This window comes from Polistes fuscatus, unplaced genomic scaffold, assembly GCF_010416935.1.
Source record: "Polistes fuscatus isolate 324 unplaced genomic scaffold, CU_Pfus_HIC Scaffold10, whole genome shotgun sequence".
Taxonomy (NCBI): domain Eukaryota; kingdom Metazoa; phylum Arthropoda; class Insecta; order Hymenoptera; family Vespidae; genus Polistes; species Polistes fuscatus.
The window spans coordinates 2,225,821-2,248,528 of NW_025112998.1; the positions used below are offsets into that span (position 1 = coordinate 2,225,821).

The window sequence follows — 22,708 nt, forward strand, 5'->3', positions numbered from 1 at the left end:
TTTCTTTTTTAATTTTCCTTTTTTCTTTTCTATCAACGACATCGACGAGGTTTAGAATACGACACGAACACGAACCGTCTATTATAAATTCACAATAGATACGTGTGACTAATCGATTTGAAAAGGAAGACAATGACGTACGTATAGAGATGAATCTTAAAGAGAGATAGATATAAAGCATATGTGCGGGATAAGAATTTTGAGAAAATCACGATTAAATGAAATTGACCTATTTATTTTTACTAGAAAAAAGAACGACGGATATAGAATATACTCGAACATTCGTAGCAAACGAAACGTATTAATACTCGAAATATACTATTTGGTAATTGGTATATATACAAACATATTTGTGTGTCTCTAGGAAAGTATAATACAAACTATTGTTCTATGTAATATATAAAGATTGTTTAGAGACGAACAGAAAACTCGAGAGAGCATACACATTCTTCTAATCTATCATGATTTCTAAGTTTCGCCAAAAAGTAGGTCGTTAAATTATTACAAGACAGGTGAAAATGTAACCACATAATGACACCGTTGATTGATTATTTACAATGCTACATTTTCTAATAATTTGTCTTAAGAAAGTGATAATTGATACGGAGAGAACAAAGAAAAACGATTGCGAATTATTTGTACTTTTGTTCGGATGAAGATATGCATTTCACGTGAAAAGCCAAAAATAATCTCGCGTTAGTCGCTGTAGTTGTACGTACGATCGTAGGAAAAATTACAGTTAACACGAGATCGCACAGGAGATATTATCAACAACATACTTTCTTCGAAATCGACCTCGGAACACGTGTTTTTCTTTCGAATCACCACTCGACCTTAAACGTCAATTTCAAATGAGAATTCTATACGAATTGTCAAACAAAATCATTCATATCCTTCGATATTGAATATAACTTTATTATTCTCAATTATATCTTTACGATAAATATTCATTTGAGAGAAATACGTAAATATGCTTAAACAAAAGTAGACAATTTGTATAGATGAAGAAAAACTCGGAGAGCACACTGAAATAAAAGAAAAGAATATTTGAATTGTACGAAAAAATAGCAAGAAATGAAAATTCACTGACACTCGATATTAATAGTTCCATACAGGATCGTTGAAACGTAAACATTCTCGTGGCCATTCGTATGAAAGACTAACCTTCGAAAGCAACAACGACGACAACGACGAGGAGGAACAAGAGGAAAGATAAGTTTAAACGGGTGCTGGTCGTTCGTTTAAATACGCCCTGTGTACCAAGGTCCTAACTGGTTCAAGAAGGACGACACGAGTCACATCCAGTTTTGAAATGTTTAACTCACGTGACGTCACCTATGCAAAAATTCGATGATCTTACGCGCACTCATCTAAACGATACGAAAAACTAACGGAGAGTACGAGAGAAAAAACGAAAAATATTCGATGATATATCGAATGAAAGAGAAAAAGATAAAAAAAGAGAGAGAGAGAGAGAGAGAGATGAAAAGAACGAGCACGTCGAGAGTAGAATCAGGTGTATGCGGCACTTGTTGATAAACACGAAAGCTGCTACTGCAGATTGATTAGTAGGCGTGCGAAGTTCCACGAGGGTAGTCGACGCCTCACGAACTTTCCTATCGATTCATGCGAAAAGGGCGCTTCGGTTTAAGCTCTGGTCCACATGTTCAACTCTTTCTCTCTTTTTTCTTTTCTTTTTTCATTTTTTTTTTTTTACAATACGTATCAACCATTCCTCGTTTCGATCACAATTCGGGCCGAATTAATTGTGCGGCAAACCTAGCAACCATTTCAAATGATTACAAATTTGTTAAACAACGCGGCTGTTTTTTTATCGTATATCGTAATTTTTATTATATAATGTCTTTTTTTATTTCTTTTCTTCCTCTTTTATCTCGTATTTTATATTTTTAATTGTAAATTGAAATATCTTTTTCTCTTCTCTTTGTGATTTCAAATTTTAATCCGTAAGGCTATATATTTAAGTAAAAAAATAATAAAAATAAAAGAGGAAGAATATATGAAAAAGTTGAACTTGTATTTTTTTTCATTTCTCTCGTGAAATATCACGTAATGTTAAAGTGCACGTAGCAAACCCTGAAATAACGTCTTCGTGAGAGATATTGACGTCATCTTAAGTAGGATATTAATTGCGTTGAAATATAGAAATGGAGAACATGCACGATATGCATTTATAGCATGTAAATATAATCAAATAAATTCTGAATTCTATGTAATCGCATCTCGTGTATATATGTTGGTATTTTCGGTATAGAATTTACAAAATCAAGTTTCACATCTTTTACGAACAAATCGACCTCGAATATCTATAAAAGGTCTCGACGAGATTTTCAAAAAAAAAAAAAAAAGAAAACAAAAAAGATATCATTAAACCTGTAAACGGAGTTAACGTTACCTGGTGGATAAAACATTAAAAATCATATAAATTATTTATACAAACACACACACACACACACACATATATAAATTGATAATTTAACAAAAATAAATGAATTTTGATTTGATTGAAAGTATTAAAAATAATATTTGATCTTAAACGATTACGATGAATAATTTTTGTCCACAAAATGAAATTGTTCTGTTACGTATGTATGTAGAAAATGTATGTTTAGAATGATTATGATGAAATATTTAACCTGGCACAGCACCCTTTCATCTGGCTATCGTCATCGCGATGAATCTTCTTCCGTCGTTCTAAACGAAATTTCATTTCTGCTAGTCCAAGTGTTTGTCCTCTTCGTCTACTTTTCCGTTTAACACGTAGAACCAATTTTGGTTTATGCTGACGCACAGAGGAATGCATTTCTATGCTAGTCGAGAATCTGACTCGAAGATGATAGAAATATTTAATATAAAATTTCGATCTCGCTAACTCGCTAGATCTTCATTTTATGCTTCCTTGGTAACTCCAAGATTTTTTCTTACTCATCCTGCCTACAGCAACGATGAGGTTACGTAAGGTCAAGACAATGATCTCGATTAAGATGGACGGCGTTCTTTGAAGTCAGTCAAATTTTATTCTTTCGATTCTCGAATAAAGTATTACATACAATTTTCTAATATATCAACGTACAAATATATATTGTAACATTTGTTTGTTTGTTTGTTTGTTTAAATAAACCCGCCACACCCACGTAATAGATCGAAAACTATCGATCAAACATCATTTCATCGTTTCAAAGGACCGAGCAAACAGGGTGACGCTGCTACAACTTCGGTTTGAATATTAGAAATGCAAATTCGAACGTCAAAGATAGCTCTCGACCACACCCTCCTCGTCTAAGAGATCTAAGCGCGAATTCGACGATCTTTCAACCGGTTTACGTTTACGCTTTTTTCTTTTTTTTTTTTTCTATTTCCATCGGTATACATAGATATAGGGTGACTCAAATAATTCTATTCATATTAATCTGTTGATTTTGTTATCTGTCTTTTCTCTCTCTCTGTCTTGGCGTCATCACTTTACAACACTTTCTATCAAATTTGTCTTCTAAACTCCATGAGAATCAACGAATTTTCTACTAACCACGACTATTCTTCTTCGTTTATTCCAACGTCCACTCGTCTATTTACTTCAACTCTTCCCCAGACTTCATTGTTACGCTCGTTATCCTCACAAAGGATCCTGTATTTCTATATTTACACCTTTTTTCCTTATCTTTTTCTTTCTTTTTCTCTTCTAAAGCAATCTTTACGCTTACTACTCCATTACCTTTATTAAGAACAATAAAAATGATTAAAAAATTTTCCTACCTATCTTTTTTTCTTAACTTCTCATTATTGAGAAATATAATAATCATTGCAAAAAGTTATCTGACTCACCCTATATAAGTGTGCATAAGTTATCTTCTTTTTACTCATCTCTCGATGCAATCGTCGAGTCATTCGAACTACATTAAAATTTTCTTCTCGAAGTATTTACGATAAAACGGTCGGAGATTTACCGGAAAAAATAAAAAAAAAAGAAACAAAAAAAAGATAAAGATAGTTGTTAAATAAACAAATTGAAATTAATTATTGAAAGGAAAAAACTCGACGATATCTAACGCATTGCACGATTAATTAATTTTACATCACAAATAATTGAATAGTTTTTCAATTTAATAATCGAAATATTTGAAAAGCATTCATAAATAATGTTCAATTTAAAACGATTCGCATCTCGTTCCTTCTAATTAATTTAAATTGGCGATGTGTTAATTTATACAAAAATAATAAAATAAACCCAAGTAAAAGGTGAATTTTTCAATGAATCCAACCGTGTTCTCTAGATTACACTCGTGTCAAATATAATAAAGTTAATTATAATGGTTGATCCTTGTTACAAGAACATACTCGATTGCCCGTGAAAAGAAGCAACGACTATGGGCTTGTAGAAACTAAAAAAGAAGACTCAGGAATGAAATTTCACGTGGTGGGAGTGTTGCTCTTCGAGAACTGGATATATAAATCGCGAGTAGGGCTGAAATTCAAGTTAGTGCTGTGCTAGTTTTTCTCTGACAATAAGTGAGCTTCTCTGTACGCAATGCAGGTAAAATCATAGTCGTCTGGAAGACAAAGACACTCGTTTTTTATTCTAATCGCAAATGAAATCCTTATTGTCTTTTATTCTATTATTATTCGTTTTATCTATTTAACATTCTAACATGTTAGAAAAGTCGAAGAAAGAGGAAAAGAATAAAATCAAATCAAATGAAACACACGGATCGAAGGTTGTCGTTTATCTTTTCTCTCATTTTTTATGTATGCTCAATAAACGTGACACGCATGTTCAATAAAACAACGCGTTATTTAACTTTTATTTATGTTCAAACTCTATCTTCATATTTTTGTTTGGCTTTGTCCGTTTCTATAATTATCAAAAAATATAATTTAATGATTTGACGATAGGGTGGAACGTTTAGGTCATTTCTCTTTCTCATTGTGACCATCTCGATCATCGAAATCCAATCTGCGCCACTTGCCAAGTTATACCCAAGCAGTTATCAATATCCACAAATGATCCATCCCGAATATTATCAAATTGCTCATCAGAATGCTCTCGCACCCTATTACATATACAATTTGCTTCAGGTAAGATACATTAATGATTATTATAATCAATTATATACTATATTATTTAAAATACATATATGTTTCATAGGTACACACTGATTTAACATCTGACAATCCAATACTTTTGCCAGAAAAACAAACGACCCTTACTCATTTGCCACCCTATGGATATTATTACTATGACTTTAGATTTCCGATTAATCCGGTAATTAATTAATAATAATTATGATAATGTAAAGTAATATAAGAATTCAGTCAAATATTATATTTATATTATTTTATATTCGAAATTATAAATGTCACAGATATATCCAGTATTGAGTCCATCTCGTCCTGGATTTATTCCAGGATCAGGATCACCACCGATATCAACTCAACGTCCATTCGTTGATGTTGACAATGACGACGACAGTGGTATCGAGAAATTGGATACAAAGATTGAGCCAGATAATAAACCTAATGATAATGATGGAATTTACGAGGACGATGACACGATCACCGTCGAAGCAGTTAAATAACATTTTCCGTCCAATTCATTTAACAACATTCCTGTTTCCTATATATATATGTGTGTGTTCATTGTAATATAATTTTGTCTAAACATTTAATTGACTTTTTAACTAATATTTATTAAAAAGTTTTGCAAATCTCAATAACATTTTCTTATATCAAGATATATTGAATTTCTTGATTGGTCACTCGTAATATTTATCTCAACGGATTGTTTTTTATCACGTATACTTTATTAGATAATGAAATAACATTAAAGAAAGAATACAGTAGCAAAATAGTTTGTCTGTTTCTCTCTCTCTCTCTCAATGTTGCGATTAATTCATACGCATCCGTTACGTCTATCATGACACAATGCAATAATTGTGTGTTTGTCATATTGGATTTATTATTCTTAAAATAAATTATGGAGTGAAGGAAAGTGAGAAAGAGAAAGAAAGAGAGAGAGAGAGAGGAAAAAAGCTAGTAGAGGTTTTTGACCCCAAGCAACAAAGATAAAACTCGGACGAAGTCGTTCGAGAGAAATTCAATTCCGTCATTGAACTTTACAACGCGAATAAGTTTAGATCTATTCGATCGAACATGATCTACGCACGACGAAGTAAAATCCAAATCATTTTTCCTTGTTGGATAATAGTTTTATTTACGGTGATCGTTTCTCATGGAGTTTCGACGTTGGAAATTGATCACGACGACTTATTCGTCCAAAAACAAGTGACGTTATCCGATAATCGTGAAAAAGTAAGAGAAGAAATTTCCAATTTTCGAAACGTATGGAAAAGAATCGAGCAATTCCTTAATAAAAATATAAACGATTATTATATTAATAATGAAGAAAATGAATTAGCGACAAAGTACGACGAATTAAATCAATTGAGATCGAATAAAATAGAAAGTGATATTAATTCGAACGATTGGACGAAATATTTCACAATTTTCCCGAAGAACAACGAAATTTTTAAAGTACCGTCAAATTCTAATGAAAAATTGACGTACGAGATCAATCAAGATATCAACGAAGAAAATGATTCCAACGATTTAACATTGAATAGAAACGTACGAAATATCAATAAAACGGATTATTATGCTCAGAGAAAAGCAGTTATGGATAAATTTCATGCTCGTCAGCGAGAAATAAGCACAAAATATGAAAAACAGTATCGTAATAATACTTCAATAATTATTCGTAAAAACAATCAAACGTTAAATAAAATGACCAAAACTTTCAAGAATACGAACGATCCGATTTTGGATATGTTCAATGTAGCTTCTAATAATAGTTTCTTTGGACTAGAATTAAATAATAAAACTAATCAATATGAAAAAGATACTGAAAAGAAGAGATCTCGGATCTATGATAGCTCTATAAGGGATATTACTAATTATACTTCGATATTGAATAATAAAATTAATCAAAATGAAGAAAATACTGAAAATAAAAGATCTTGGATCAGTGATAATTCATTAGGGGATATTACCAATTATACTTTATCTGCTAATCATAATTGTACGAACCTTATTGTACATGGTACTTATTTAAAACAAAACAAATTGACAGTATCTTGCTTGGAAAATCAGTATGAAGTGATTGCTAATAAACTTAACGAAACACTGTCTTCCAGACCAATCAGAGTAAGTCGATTAACTTTGACTAAAAGATATCAATATATTTCAACTATTTTATATTGTTTAGGCTACCGATGGAGATTTACTATGGGGGACATGCAATGGTACATTGGTTTATGAACACAACTTGTCATTAAACGTAAATGGCCCATCCATTCTCGAAACTGTCTTGGAAATTATCGTTGATGGACCTCTTTGTATAACTTGTATAACGATACGTCCATACAATGATACCAAAGAGGATGTTACCAAGGTGTCAGGTGGAGAAGGTTTTAGTCATGTTACGATCAAATTAAAAAATTCCCAAAACAAAGGATTCTCATACAAAATTAAAATTTGGGCCGTGGTAAAGATAGGCGACGATTGCGCGTAAAAACCAACGGTATTTATTTTTAAAAACATCAAATAAACAATAAGTTAGTTCTTTTTTTTTTTTTCTTCAATTGCTATAGTATAAAAAGAAGAAAATTTTCAAGAAGAACAAGAGAAATTTAACTATGAACAATATACATATATATATATATTTTGTTTTGTTTAGCAGTCTCTATCAGCCTCGAAAGTATCTCAAGAAAAATTCTCAAGAATGGTATCCTCTAACACAATAGTTCTCAAACTTTTGTCACGTTGTTTTTTACAAATGAATAAAGTTACAGAATTTCGATAAAGACATTGAGAACCATTGTTAAAGTGGTTCCTCGTCAACGTGAATTTTTCGGAGATGACGTTGGCACTGGTGGCGGTGGTACATCCGGTATCTTCTCTTTCTCATTTCCTTCTTTTCTTCTATCCTTATTTTCATCAGGACTAAAATTTGACAGAATATTTCCATTCGAGGCTGGTTTCGGAATAATCGGTGGAATCGGTGCGAATGGTTGATAATCGACGTAATAAGTTCCCGGTATCAAATGGGGATTGAAAGCATTGTAAGTGTAAAAATAAGGATCGTAATAAAGTGATTGATAATTTGGATAAAAGCTTAATGGCACTTCTTCTTCTCCATTCTTTTTCCCTTTTTTCTTCTTAGAATCATTCTCACTTTGTTTCTCATCATTAGATCCCCCTGAGCTTGCATCTTTTTCGGTAACTGATTCCGTAGAACCATCAACAACATCTTCAGGTTTCTCAGTATTACCAGTTGGTTGTTCGGTACGTGGAAAATGTATCACTTCCGGTCCAGCGAGGTGAGGTGCTACGTTAGCATAATAAAATGGTGGCACGTAACCGATCGCAGTTCGATGAATTACTGGTTGTATCACTGGGTAAGCTCTCGATGGTGAAAGATTTTGATTACTCGTGATCACAGCGTTGTATACTTTTGGCACCCTCAACAAGCCTGGTTCTGATGCCACGATACATATCAATAATGATATGATCAGGATCCTCATCTGAAAAAAAGTATGCTTAATTGGAATTACGTTTCTCGAGTAATCACTTTTCTTGTTTATATACAATACTATTATAACTATATATATTTACTGAAATAAACCAAATGCTTCTTTTTCAAACTATTGAAAAAATGTAACGCGATGCAACTCAATGGTATGCGTGTTGCAACCGAATACGCGATGTAAACCATTAATCTCATATTATCTCAAAACTTTGACCATACGATTATTACAAAATTATTTAATCGGAATTAATTGAAAAAATATAAGAAAAAAATAAAATAAAATAAAATAAAATTATTTGTCGCATAGATACACGCACACGAATACCCGTCCTACATTCTTTATCCACGTTCCTGCCACGTGCCGACGTACTCGACTCGTATATTGTTTCTGAGAAGGTAAATAGCATGTCGATAAAAGAAGAAAAAAAAGAAGGAAACAAAAGGACAGAATGAATAAGAAAATGAGAGCGAGAAAGAGAGACAAGGATCTTGGGTGTATGCCTGTGAGAATGTATTAAACGACAGGAGGCGAACGTGCATAGAATATTTCATCGAAATAAAATCTGCTGTTAGAGTTCATGCGATCACTACGTTTATCCAATCTCAAACGTAATATAAGAAATCAATTTCTTCAAAAAAAAAAAAAACAAACGACGAGGTAAATTTATTAAATAATTCTAAAAATCCTAATCAATATATTAATATTCATTCAATGCGTATTCATCTAAATCCAATTAAATCATCCCCGATCCTGTTAGAGAAATAATATTGAAAATTCCTAAAATTCCAATGCTCACCTTTATTGTTCAACACCAGAATTGGCCTTCTTGATGAAAACGTCGAAGAACGTTGCTTGTTAAGAACGGGGATCGTCGAGAAGCTGACAGCAAGTAGCAAGAGAATTGCATGCTCCCGTAGTATATATGGCTTATGGGGTCTCAGGGTTCAAGTCTCAACTCCCCCACTACGTAACCAACTCGCAGCGAAAGTACTCACCGATAGCCATGTACTATAAGGTCCCAACTTCGAGTCTGACTATAATAATATAAGGAGTGCTGATAAAACGTAGAAGGACGTCAACAATTGGCTGATGTTCCTTTTCCAAATGTAACACTTGCAAGGACCTTTACTTGTATCATACAATTTTTCATAACAATATCATGATTTTAAATCATTTCAATTAATCGTAGATTTACATAACAATTATCTTCGCAATATTTTCAAATATCATTCAATTGATCATATCGTAATGTATTTAGAAACGAAAGTGGGCTACTACCTTGAACGAAACTCTCATTTCTACGTCACCTTTCTAGGACAATATACGCTAATAGAATCGAATACTATTCTCTTAATTTATCCAGGGACACGTGTGAACAATTATCGAACTACCACTTTCCATTTTGATCAAATTTCCCTTTCAATAATTCATACATACGATAATTGATTACGCAATAATTAATATCATTTTAATAATTATTGTTTGAATAAACAATTGAATAAACATTGAAAAAGAAATTTGAAAATATTCTAGATAGTTATCAAACGCCATAATGTTTTTCACTTGACATTCCTGTTACATGCCGAGTCATATAATATCCAAGTTAAATATACATAGAACTAACGATTTACGTTCATAAATAATTCATCGTTCGTTACCTTTACTCCCTTTTGCCAAGTCGCCAGTTTTTCTAATAAACCATTCAAAAGATTTTTAACGCATATTCTACTCGATTTTGTTTTGTTATAGTTTTGTTATATTATGTTATTAAAGTCCTTGCTGAGTTGTTTAATTAAATGCTAATAATATAATCAAACGTATTATTATACTAGTTGTATGAAGAAATTTCTTGAAAAATGAAATATAGCATGTGTCTATCCATCAGATCGATGGAATGTCAATTGGATTATCCTTGAATTTGATTTTTTTCTCTTCGCTATCTTTATCATACTAGTTTTCTCTTAACAATATACGCTGCATATGAATTAAGAAATAATTTTTCATTTGGTACAAAAGTTCGCATTTCAAATAAGTATATGGAAACATTTTGATTGTAAAAAATAGTAATAAAAACAACAGGAAATGCCTTCGATCCTATTCATTACTGAGATATCCTTCATGCATACAAACACGGATGAATAATTAAAACAAAAAATGATTGCATTCTAATAGTCGAAGGTTTTGTTCATTAACTTTACATAGATATAATTATTACGTAATATTGATTTTTAATTAAAACTGACGCATAATCGTATTCGCATTTTGATTTACACAATTGCCATTTGATTTTCTTCCATGGACCACGCAAACTTCTCAAGAATCAAATATTTTTCAATCGTATTAAACTCGGTGGTTTGAGATGAAAAATTTCGAACGAAATTAAACATTAAATCTTACTTAAATTTGTTCGAACGTTTGAGCGTATAGAAACCACAGATATTTTTTTTTTTTCAGTCATTCTTGAGATCTACAGAATTTACCTTATCAAATAAAAATCCAAATAATTTGTCTCTAGACGTTGCTCAAAATATTAATGTACAATGCTTAAATAATTTCATATTTCTTGGAAAATACTGTCTGTTTTTATCAAATATACTGAAAATAATTGTCATATGGATTCCATTGGTATATAACATATTCTACGTAAAACTAATATTGGAAAATTTGGTAGTAAGACGATCAGCAACAGCACCAATGGTGACAATAATAACAGCAGGGCAGCATATAACACCAACCACCAGATCGGTGATATTCCAAGAACTGGTTCTAACATGGTCCTACTACCTTCTTCTTCTTCTTCTTCTTTTTATTCTTTTTCTCCCTCCTCCTTCTTGCTATTATCGTTTGTTATCCCTATCCAATGATATTCGATAGAGGGTGTGCATGACATTCGAGAGGATTGAGGACATTGAGAACAATGATAAGTCAACTCATTGTCAAAATTTCCTGCAAAAAAAATCATAGTATATAAATGACTATCTTTTTTTATATGCACATATGCATAAATATAAATTAGTGATTATATTTTTAAATTGTTAACATTTGTTCGTTATATTAATTATTAAAAAATATAATTTTTTTACTTCTCAATGTAACGTTGGGGATAAATAATCGACGAATAACTTGTAGAGAAAAAAAAGAATTTCATGGTCAACTTTGGAAAAAAACTTGATGTAAAAATTTAAAAAATAATATAATACGTTGCCGATAATTTGTTGATAAAAAATAATAACACAACGTCCTTGTGAAAAATTATAAATGTTCGCTTGCTCACTTGTGAGACCGGTTAGGCGAGGTTTTAGCTATCTTGTTAAACAAGAAAGAGAAAGATAAGAAAGAAAGAAGGACAGACTTACGAAAACGTGTATACATGTGTATAGAAGTATGCGAAGTAAGAGGTTTAAAGCCAAAATATCTGTTTGGATAAAAAATTGCTTTGATACAGTGATATTTCGTATGTAAACACATACGTAAATTTACACACATACATGACATACGATACATATACATTTCAATTACGTATAATTACACTTACAGATATATATATGGCCGCTCATTACGAACATTAAATTTGATACTATGCTATTTCAGAATACCTAAATACATATACATACTTTTTAAATGGCACACATGTCCACAAATATTATGTAGAACTACACATATGCAAACACATGTGATCGCTCATCATGAACGTTCAACCGGACACGATTACATCGCAGAAAGAGAAATTTTCTCGATTGCATAACCATGCTATAATAGTATTATTTAACCGAGTGCAGATCTCTTAAAAACGATGTTAGTGAACTAACGAAAGTAATTATTTTTAACAATATACAAATAATATATAAGTATTATTTAGTTTAAGATATTTAGTTAATGATAACAATAAACATATAAGTAATTACAAATATCTGTTAAACGATTAAAATAAAATAATTACCATGCATATTTAAACACATTAACATTTTAAAATTGTAAACTATCTTTTAAAAAAAACTTTTAATAAAAAAAATGTTTAGAATAAAATCTTTCGAAATAATTTTTATAACATTCTTAAAATGAACAAAGAGTTTAGAAAACACGTCATCGACATTAATGAACTTTTAAATTATCAAAGATCTTTCCAAAATAATCGTACGATATTGTTCACATTTAAATTAATATATTTATTTTCACTCATTATCATATACTCGTTTTGAAAACTATATAAAACTTGTTTTGTGAGAGAGAAAAAAAATTAATTTCAAACAATCTCTTCGACTTACTCGAAAGAAACAAAGAATTTATCACGTATACAGATTATAGATACGTATAAATTAATTAAAATGCATTGATATGCATTATCTATCTTCTAAAAATCTTCACAAGCCAATGCATTTGAAAAATAAAAATACTTTAATTTAGATAGGACGATATTTTAAAAAATGAACGAAATAACAAAATTCTAATGTACATAATAAAAAATATATTATTATCAATGACTCACCTTTGTATCCGCGTCAATCTCAGTGCGTACAAAGTTCAAACGATACCGACCGAGTTCATGTTAGCCGATAATTCGAATATAATGTTTTGGAAAAAATGAAAAAAAAAAAGAAAAGAAAAGAAAAGAAGAAGGAAAAGGGAAAGGGATCTTGTAAGAGTGTCTCCGAAATGTACGTACCGAGTGAACCACCACTCGCTTTCCGCAGACTGAACACGATGATCTAGCTAACCGGTGTTCTCTCTCTCTGAACTTTCCCTTTCTTTCGAACTCCTTTACCTCTTCGCCATATACAACGACGATCTGTTCTCCCCACTCTTTTCATTTCAAATCAACGAACCCGACAGTCACTTAATATATATGGTAAGAATGTAACGCGAGTAATGTAACTTGTGACCCGTTATTACGATCATAAAAAAAAAGTGTGTAATACAGAAAGAGAAAGAAAGGAAAAAAATAGAACGCGACGACAAAAAATAATTTAGAATACATACATACTTATGAAAGTGAACGGTAAACATATATCTATATATAATAACGTGTTTTACCTGAATTGCCAGTCGCAAAGTGATATAAGATTATTAGCCATAAAAACATCTTTTTCTTATTCTTCAACATAATGATTTCACATTATTCTTTGCTTTTAAAAACTTTCTTATTCAATTATAAATTATAAATTCTTTTTGAATTCTAATCGATCGATAAAATCGCGTACTGTATTATCGACCAAGGAATTAGTCAAATTAAATACATATTAATTTAATCAAAATAATTTTCATATTATATATTATTATCATGAATTATTTATAACAAATATTGGTCTTTCAACTTTTTATCCATCGCTGTAATACCTTATGTAATAACTGCGAATGCTTCATAACGATGTATGTAAAGGATTGTATGTGTACACTGCATATGTGCGTGTGTTGAGTATTACGTATGTATATATATATGTATGCATTGAAAATCGGTGATGGGAAAAGTGGGTCAACGTTGCCTTGACCTACCTTAATAATTGATGTAGAACAAATTGTTTAGAAATTAAATGTAAAGTAATACGTATTAACCAATCTAATAGATTTAGAAAGAATAGTTTCTTGTGTTCGTGATTTTCGGTAATAGTATTATGAAAATGCTTCTAGTAGAAAATCGTATCGTATATATGAAATTGATTAAATTTTCTCTACTCATATACATTCGTCTCTATGCAAATATTATATATATATATACATAATATATGATTATACAAATTTGGAAATAAATAAGAATTGAAAATGTGGAAGATTATTATGAAAATATATGCGAATATTTGATTAAATTATTCGATAGAGAAGGTTATCCAATTTATTATTAGATCTATAGAAAGTTCCACGAATATAACTGTATTTATAATAAATATTGTGAAATGATAACAGTTATTTCTACGAGATAGTGCTAGTGTCGATTCGTGTTGAACTATCGTATCTGTCGACAGTGGTGCTTGCACGAAGCATTCGTTGGTGCATGTTTTGAACAAATTTTAATCTGTAAACATTGATTAATATACTTATCTCACGGTAAGTAGCTTGTCTTCAAATAAAAATTAATGTATGATTGACATGGATTTTAAATTTGAGTCTAAAAGAAAAGTGATATTTTGTTCGACAGTGAAATTGTTTATAACGTTGGTAACATAACCTCAAATTTGTTGATTTCAAGAATTAAGGACAGCTTGTAAATGAACAAAATGTCAGATGTACGAGATATATTGGATATCGAAGTTCCAACTACTACAGAACTTACAAAGGAATCTATTTTGGGAAGTGATAAAAAGAATAAAAAGAAATATGAGTATAAGGTACCAAAACGTCCAGAGGGTATGCACAGAGAAGTCTTTGCTTTACTGTGCAAGGATAACAACGACGTCCCACCATTATTTCCAACTGATACAGCTAAAGGATATAAACAAGTTAGAGCTAAGTTGGGTATGAAAAAAGTAAGACCGTGGAAGTGGACTCCGTTTACTAATCCTGCTAGAACTGACGGTGCTGTTTTCCATCATTGGAGAAGAGTCGCTGATGCAGGAAAAGAATATCCTTTTGCTAAGTTTAATAAGAAAGTTCCCATACCGACTTACACAAATGCTGAATATGTTCAACATTTAGTTAGTAATGGTTGGACTCGCGCAGAGACCGATCACTTGTTTGATCTGTGTAGAAGATTTGATCTTAGATTTATTATAATCAAAGATCGATGGGATAAAGAAAAATTTTCTTTGAGAACCGTAGAAGAGTTGAAAGAAAGGTTATTATAATTTTTATCTTTTTTTTATTTACTTAGTTTTATATACAGATGTATTAGTTTTTTTCAATTTTAGATATTATCAAGTTGGCGCAGCTTTGACTAAAGCAAAATCTCATACGGACAAAGTTTACACTTTTGACGCAGAGCATGAGAAACGAAGAAAAGAGCAGTTACAGAAATTATTCGCTCGGACGCCAGATGAAGTGGAAGAAGAACAGACTTTGTTGGCTGAATTGCGTAAAATAGAACAAAGAAAGAAAGAAAGGGATAGAAAAACACAAGATTTGCAAAAATTAATAACTGCGGCAGACCATCAAGCAGATCCTAGGAAAAGCGAAAGAAAACCTTCCAAGAAAAATAGTAATTCTTCTAGAAACAGACCGAATAAAATTGATACTTCTCATGTATGAGTACAGCAATAAGAAAATTAATATCTTCTTTTACAAAGATATGCTTAACTTTAGAATAATTATTTTTAGGCTGTAGAGTCTGCCGGTATCAAGTTCCCTGATTTCAAAAACAGCGGAGTTTCATTGAGATCGCAAAGAATCAAATTGCCGAGTAGTCTTGGACAAAAGAAAATGAAAGGCATTGAACAAATGTTAAATGAATTAAATATAGGTAATAAATGTGACATATGACTTTATATTATTATACTACTAATCTAATTATATATGAATTATATAATGAATTTTACAGAACTAAATCCTCCACCTACGGAACAAATATGTCAGCATTTTAATGAATTAAGAAGTGATATAGTGCTTCATTATGAACTACGAAGTGCTTTGTCCACCTGCAATTATGAATTGCAATCATTAAGGCATCAATACGAAGCTCTTGCACCAGGAAAAGTAACGTCACCAAATGAAAAAGAAAATTATTTCTAATAAATCCTCGACATTTGAATATATTTTAATTTATGACTGTTTTGTTTTTAGACTCTGACAATACCTCCAGCTCTTTTACCAAAAACAGAACCCGAAGTAAAAGCAGACATAATAGATGTTGTCGGATCTCCAAGTATGCCAAATGTAAATCATTAAGTATTAATAAACTAACGATTTGTATATATTTATGCAAATGAATAATCCATCAGCTTCTGAAATATTTCTTCTACGCTATAAGGTTTCTACTTTCCATGAAACGGATAAAAACGAATGAAAAATAAATTAAAATTCTTCTAATTGTAAGAGATATGAACATTATTTTCTTTCATTGAAAAATGACATTAATAAAATATATACCAAATTAGATTAAATATACAATCCTAACGGACGACAAAAAGGGAAAGAAGTATATGAGACACGTGGTTACTTATATATCTGTGTATTTTATATTGTCGACAAAAAGTAACAATGTACGGTGAAACCGTATAATTTATCTACAACAATCTACAATAGATTACAATATGTTGTCTTGTCGGAGGATGGCGGAGAAGGACGAATACAAGAACGGGACTTGGTGGGAAGTTTTTCCTTATATAATCTGTTTTTTTTCTTTTTTTTTCTTTTCTTATCTTATCTTCTTTGAATAAGGATAAAGGAGGGGGAAAAAAGGTATCGAAGGAAAACGCGTGTATATGTTGAGGTGGTTTGGTAGTGGTGGTGTTGGTGGGTGGGTGGATTATTGGTTCGAGGGTAAGGAGAATATGGCAGAAAAGAGGTTTAGGGGTGGAATTAAGGGTTAAGGGTAGAGATGGTCGATACAGGCCTTTCTTCGTTTCGTGCTCCGTTATTCGCAATACAGTTGATTTTAATTCTATAATAAATTACTCGATAACTCTAACCGTACTTGGTACGGCATAATGCATCATATATCTCTGTATGTGTGTGTGGTAATGATCGATAAAGCCGACCCGCAGACTTTTCCATCGGCTGTGTGGGCCGAGAGGACTGTCACGGATATAGAAATTCGAACGTAAACGAGAGTTTTCTTTTCCTTCATCCGTTGCATTAAATACGCGATCTTAAATACACTCAAAGACGATCTAACTATTTTTCTTAATACTCGTTTCGTTGCGCGTTTGCTCATGATGAAAAACAAACATCAAAATGTCAAATAAAAATACAAAACTAAAGGAGGAAAGTTAAATAATAAAATTATATTTTCAAAAGGGAAGAAAACTTTTCGTTTATCAAATGTATTCTAATTATTTCGATTTGTATTTAAATTATAATTTGAATATATTTTTAATATAACACATTAGAAAGAAAAATACGTATTTCGAAATGCTTATGAAAAAGGGTAATGGATGATGGCCGCATCGTTGACCCGCATGCGATAGTCACTATCGTCAATCGGTGTAACACTACAACTATTTTTTTCTCTTTCTCCCTTTTTCTGTCTCTCTTTTTCTCTTTCTATCTTTCTCTAATCGTCAAGGGTTAGAAAACACGCACGCGATAAACAAGCTTCGATTGATTTAATCCTTGAAAAAGCTCATTTTCGCATCACGATTTCGCATTGCCACTTTTACGAAATATGTATATATATAATAATATTAATAATATATATATATATATATATATATATTATTTATCTATCTGTCAATTTTCTAATAATTCAGGAACCGAAAGTGGCATTCGAAACGAATTATTATCGGCGATCAAAAATCTGTTTATGTTTTATTCGTAATTTCATAAAATCGTTGCTTCATGTTGAGATTCGAACATTCGATAAAACTAATCTTAAACTATATGTATAATAATATAGTTTCGTTTTTTCTCGGTTCGTTTCGGGTTTTTTTTTCTTCTTTTCTTTTTCGATCATTGCCAAGAAGCAAGTTAACAGAAGTTTTCAATTAAATTATTTTCTCTTTCTCTCTCTCTCTCTCTCTCTCTCTCTCACTTTTTCGCTCTTTTCCTTTTTCTTTCTTTCAATATTATGTTTATATAACAATTTTATACAACAAGAAAACAAGTAAAAAAGAAACGAAAATAAGAGAATGACGTATTTAGAGAAAAATAGTTAAATTAAGTAATAGAGTTGTTTCGAGTGTCTTACAAGACGGCGACTAACGTAAATCAAAAGCTTATAAATAAAATGTAAATAAAAAAAAAAAAGAAATAAAAAAGAAATCATTCGTTCCTCCGATCCTCGGGACTTCAAGCCGAGCAGGAAGGCACGTCGAAGCATTTTTTCTTAGATTTTTTATTTATTTTTTTTCTTTTTTATTCTTTTTCTTCATTTTTTTTTTCTTTTATCTCGTTTCCATTTCTCTCCACTCAATTTTCCTCGCAGCCAAGTTTCTCGATCGATCGATTCTAATAAAAAGGATCGAAAGTGAAATCGTTCGGTTCAGGATCGCGAGCACACACCCGTTTTCTTTTATTTTTATATACTATATATATTTCTTCTTTTTTTTTTTTGTTTGTTTTCTCATTTTCACGAGCAAGCCCTTTTTTCGGAAAAGAGTTAAAAGGTTCGTTGAATTCGGGCAGTGGTCCATTCGACGAACGTACTCGAAAACGAATGAAAATAAAAAAATTAAGGAAAAAAAAAAAAGAAATATAAGCAAAATAAGAAATATCGTAGAAAAGAAAGAAAATTAAAAAAAGAAAAATTAAAAAAATGTAAAAAAGAGTCTCTTTTTACAATCTCGAATCCTGTCCCGCAGGCATTCATTCCGTTATATAAAAACATAATTATTATCAATGGGCCCGCTATCATTACACCGTTTCTATATACACTTTTATCTCTTTTTTTTCTCTCTCTCTCATAATCTCCTCTGTATTTTTCTTTATTTTTATCTTTTGAAATATATTTCCTTAAGGGAGGACTTCGCAAAGTTTACATCCCTTTTATTATCAACGCGAGTACTTCGTGTATCTTGATAATGTTCTTCTTCTCATTTTAAAAAGAGAGAGAGAGGGAGAGAAAGAGATAGAAATTGAAAAAAAAAAAAGAGAGAGAGAGAAAGAAAGAAAGAAAAAGAAGAAAAGGTCAAGTCTCCATCTCTCCATCTCTCTCTTCTTTCTATTGTTCCTCTCCTCTTTTTTCTTCTCTTTTTTTTTTTTTTTCTTTTTTTATTACATTTTTTTCTTTCAAAATGAAGCACCATCGATGGAACAAACGAGGAGACTCTCTCAGCAACTTATGTAGACGGAAAGAAAAAAGATTTGGGGAGCCTCGAGAAGTCACGGGACTCATCTTATACATATACAAATGCATACATGCACACACACGCACACACATCTACATGCTTACATTCATACACGCATACATACATACATACATACATATATAAATAAATAAATAAATATATATGTATATATATATATATATTTTTTTTCTTTCTTTCTTTCTCTCCCTTTCTTTATTTTTCATTTTAATTTTAACCAGTGCGAAGTCCGATCGACGTTACTTTATAATAATAACAATAACAACAACAACGATAATTAATTAATGCCGGTAGTTTAATTACGATAGTTAATAACGGAGACGAAAGAAATCCGTGTGCTGGTATATTGTTGTAATATTAGTATCGGTAATAATAATGTCTTTTTTTTTTTTTAATATTCTTTTATCTTCCTGTTATTTTTTTTTCTTTCCTTAAATAGTCATCGATCGTTTTTTTTTCATGAATTAATTGTAAGTAATTAAATAACAACGGCGATGTGGACGCTGGATATTTGTTAATTTCTTCGTTTTAAATGTATAATGCATTTAATGTAAATATTAGTAGGATCTGATCACGCGCCGCTCATTCGAATTACAGTGCGATACTAATCTTTCATTAAAGAAGAGATCGTCATTATAGATCATCATAGTCCAAATATCACGATCAATTGTGACAATAAAGTATTATATAGATTGTTACAATTTATGATAATAAAAAACAAAAAAAAGTAGGTACTAATCAATTCGTTTGATAGTTTTGTAAAAATTGTTCGAACGTCTTATTATTTTTCATTCTTTTTATATCTTTTTTTTTTTGTTGTTTTGTTGTTTTGTTTAAATCTTGTTTTTATCTTGTTTTTTTTTTTTACGCATAAGACAAGTAATAAGTAGCGAGAAGAGAAGTTTTGAGAAAATAGTATGTTATTAGAATAAAAAAATGTCTAATCCTGTATAAGTTGTTCTTGCTCAATTTTGTTTTCCATTAGCAGTCTATTCATTGTAAGCGTTTATTTTAATACACGTAGTATAACTCTTTCAAAGTAATTAGATTGAATAGAGAATAATAATTAGAATCAATGTATTATTTCTTTCCCGATCTTTTCTTCGTGATATTTATATCATTATCGCTGAGTTATTGTCGACGATTCTCAACAATCTTGTTCTCTCTTATTTTTTATTTTTATTTTTGTTCTTTTTTTTTTTTGTTATTTTTTTTAATCTTATCAAAGATATCGATTTCATTATTTTTCCTCGGATTATTTAAATCATTATACGTGAATAACGATTTCCATTTTATAATTGAATTTGAATGGAAAAATATTTTAACTTTTTTTTTTTAATCGCATAACGAAGATAATATATATATATATATATATACACATAAACAACTAATAATAACAATTATTGATAATTTTGTTCTTCGGTTACTTTTTGTCCTGTGATTTTGACATAAATCGAAGGAACGGGTGAGATCACTCGCGAGAAGAAGAGGAACAAGACAAAGAAGAAGAAAAAGAAGAAGAAGAAGAAGAAGTAGTAGTAGAAGTATTGTAGAATTAGAAATAGCAAAAGCGTGATACAAGAATCATTTCATTTAGGTATACTAACAGAGCGAAACTACAAGTTGCAAAGCGAGCGAATGGTAACGAGTTACGACACTTGGATTTTGCATTTAGAGAGAGAGAGAGAAAGAGAGAGAGAGAGAGACGATTTTGTTCCTTGTATTATAAAAGACTCGAAATTGTATATTATAATTTCGGTATCAATATTACTGTGACTCTCTCTACCTTTCTTTCATTTATATCTCTCTCTCTCTCTCTCTCTCCTTCTTTTTCTCTCTTTCTCCATCTCCGTATATCGCTGTTATTTATTTCATTTTCTTATAACACGTAACATGAGAAATCGTATTTATTTCGTAAAGACATTCCCTAGACAACACGGCTACAGTAATGCGATATGGATATGTGCGCAAGTGCGTGGTGAAAAATGCCGGTGGTTGGTTGGTTTGGATGGATGGATGGATGGATGGATGGATGGATTGATAAAATATGCTCGTTTAAATAGGATTGAATTCAGTCGATGTGTATTTTAGAAAGATGCTTCAGAGAAAAGTTGAGGAACGGGTTGGTGGGTGGTGGTGGTTTTCAAGTGGTCGCACGTACGCGCACGTACGCACGTGCGCACATAGGCACACGTTTAAAGTATATGTATAGATTCTGTGTATAGCTTCTGTATATAATGCTTGTCAAATCGATCATTGATCTCTCGTTTTAATCCCTTCTTCCTTCACTACAGAATTTCTTCGATTATGTATATATATACACATAGATATATGTACAATATACATATATATGTGAATATATATATATTTGCATTTGGATATATTAATATTTATTTATTTATTACGCATCTCAACGTATTCCTTTTGTTTTATCTTTTCGCAGATTCATTCTTTCAAACGATCTTTCTTTCTCTCTCTCTCTCTCTCTCTCTCTCTCTCTCTCTCTCTCACACACACACACACACATTCATACGATCGTGTCTTCACTCTCTCTCTCTCTCTCTTTCTCTCTCTCTCGTTCTCGCTCTTTCAAACCGCCTATTGCAAATATGCTTTTTTTTTCTACCTAATCGCTACGATAACTAATCTAAACAACAACAAGTAAATTTATCCTAAAATCTTTCTTTCTATATCGTATCCGTATATGCTGTAAAAATGTCGTATATAATGATATTAATATTGTTTATAATTTTCTTTTATTGCACGAGTTGTTTTTTTCCTTTCTTTTTTTTTTTGAATTTGGTTTTTGTTTTTTCTCTTTTGTTTCATTTTTTATTCCTAACTTTATAATTTTCTCAACACTCTCTCCCTCGTTTACTTTTATTATGTTTATATTCGTACGCGATTAGAGCTCTTGTAATTTTTTCATTAGTTTTTATTTTATTTTTATAATGTATGTATAATATATGTATATATCTATGTATATATTACCTCTTTCTTACACTGTTCTTTTCTCTCTCTTTCTTCCTTTTTTTCCTTTTTATTAGCTTTAATTATAAACCCAAATAATAATAATTATCATCATTATCATTATCATCATGCAAATGCATCATCATCATGACCATCATCATCATCATCATCATTCAGTGCAAATTTTCTATTGTTTTTTATTTCTCTCGTTTTCCTTCATTTTCATTTATTTCCACTTTTTGTTTT

At 30.9% G+C, this 22,708-nt stretch overlaps 6 protein-coding genes across 15 annotated transcripts in view; 3 read left to right on the forward strand and 3 right to left on the reverse strand.

Annotated features, from left to right (window-relative positions):
• LOC122526039 (cytosolic carboxypeptidase 4-like) overlaps window positions 1-1,561 on the reverse strand; it is a 29,299-nt gene extending 27,738 nt beyond the window's left edge. For 4 of the 10 annotated variants that reach the window (XM_043649154.1, XM_043649146.1, XM_043649153.1 and 1 more), the window contains exon 1: window positions 1,165-1,560. The gene's annotated coding sequence lies outside the window, so the exon portion shown is untranslated. Of the gene's footprint in view, window positions 1-779; window positions 798-1,090 lie in introns of those variants that run through there. The other 6 variants (XM_043649149.1, XM_043649151.1, XM_043649150.1 and 3 more) reach the window with 5 other exon arrangements.
• Window positions 1,562-5,019: 3,458 nt separating this feature from the next.
• Window positions 5,020-5,701, forward strand: LOC122526044. The gene is made up of 3 exons (XM_043649164.1): window positions 5,020-5,094; window positions 5,165-5,281; window positions 5,382-5,701. Exons 1-3 carry the CDS (start codon window positions 5,020-5,022, stop codon window positions 5,592-5,594), a joined length of 405 nt encoding a protein of 134 aa, XP_043505099.1. The 3' UTR covers window positions 5,595-5,701.
• Window positions 5,702-5,894: 193 nt separating this feature from the next.
• LOC122526043 (myb-like protein D) lies at window positions 5,895-7,627 on the forward strand. Its single transcript, XM_043649163.1, has 2 exons — window positions 5,895-7,218; window positions 7,280-7,627. Exons 1-2 carry the CDS (start codon window positions 6,169-6,171, stop codon window positions 7,583-7,585), a joined length of 1,356 nt encoding a protein of 451 aa, XP_043505098.1. The 5' UTR covers window positions 5,895-6,168; the 3' UTR covers window positions 7,586-7,627.
• Window positions 7,628-7,702: 75 nt separating this feature from the next.
• On the reverse strand, window positions 7,703-10,379 carry LOC122526048. The gene is made up of 2 exons (XM_043649173.1): window positions 9,400-10,379; window positions 7,703-8,597 (listed from the first exon to the last, which is right to left on the reverse strand). The coding sequence occupies exon 2, from the start codon at window positions 8,595-8,597 to the stop codon at window positions 7,911-7,913; it is 687 nt and encodes a 228-aa protein (XP_043505108.1). The 5' UTR covers window positions 9,400-10,379; the 3' UTR covers window positions 7,703-7,910.
• Window positions 10,380-10,811: 432 nt separating this feature from the next.
• Window positions 10,812-22,708, reverse strand: part of LOC122526045 (sodium/potassium/calcium exchanger Nckx30C) — a 59,283-nt gene continuing 47,386 nt past the window's right edge. The window contains exon 7 of the mRNA XM_043649170.1: window positions 10,812-11,549. Coding sequence (XP_043505105.1) covers window positions 11,540-11,549 — 10 coding nt within the window. The 3' untranslated portion in view covers window positions 10,812-11,539. The remainder of the gene's footprint in view (window positions 11,550-22,708) is intronic.
• On the forward strand, window positions 14,431-16,467 carry LOC122526047 (DNA methyltransferase 1-associated protein 1). Its single transcript, XM_043649172.1, has 6 exons — window positions 14,431-14,642; window positions 14,785-15,369; window positions 15,443-15,773; window positions 15,849-15,990; window positions 16,069-16,223; window positions 16,311-16,467. The coding sequence occupies exons 2-6, from the start codon at window positions 14,804-14,806 to the stop codon at window positions 16,413-16,415; spliced, it is 1,299 nt and encodes a 432-aa protein (XP_043505107.1). The 5' UTR covers window positions 14,431-14,642; window positions 14,785-14,803; the 3' UTR covers window positions 16,416-16,467.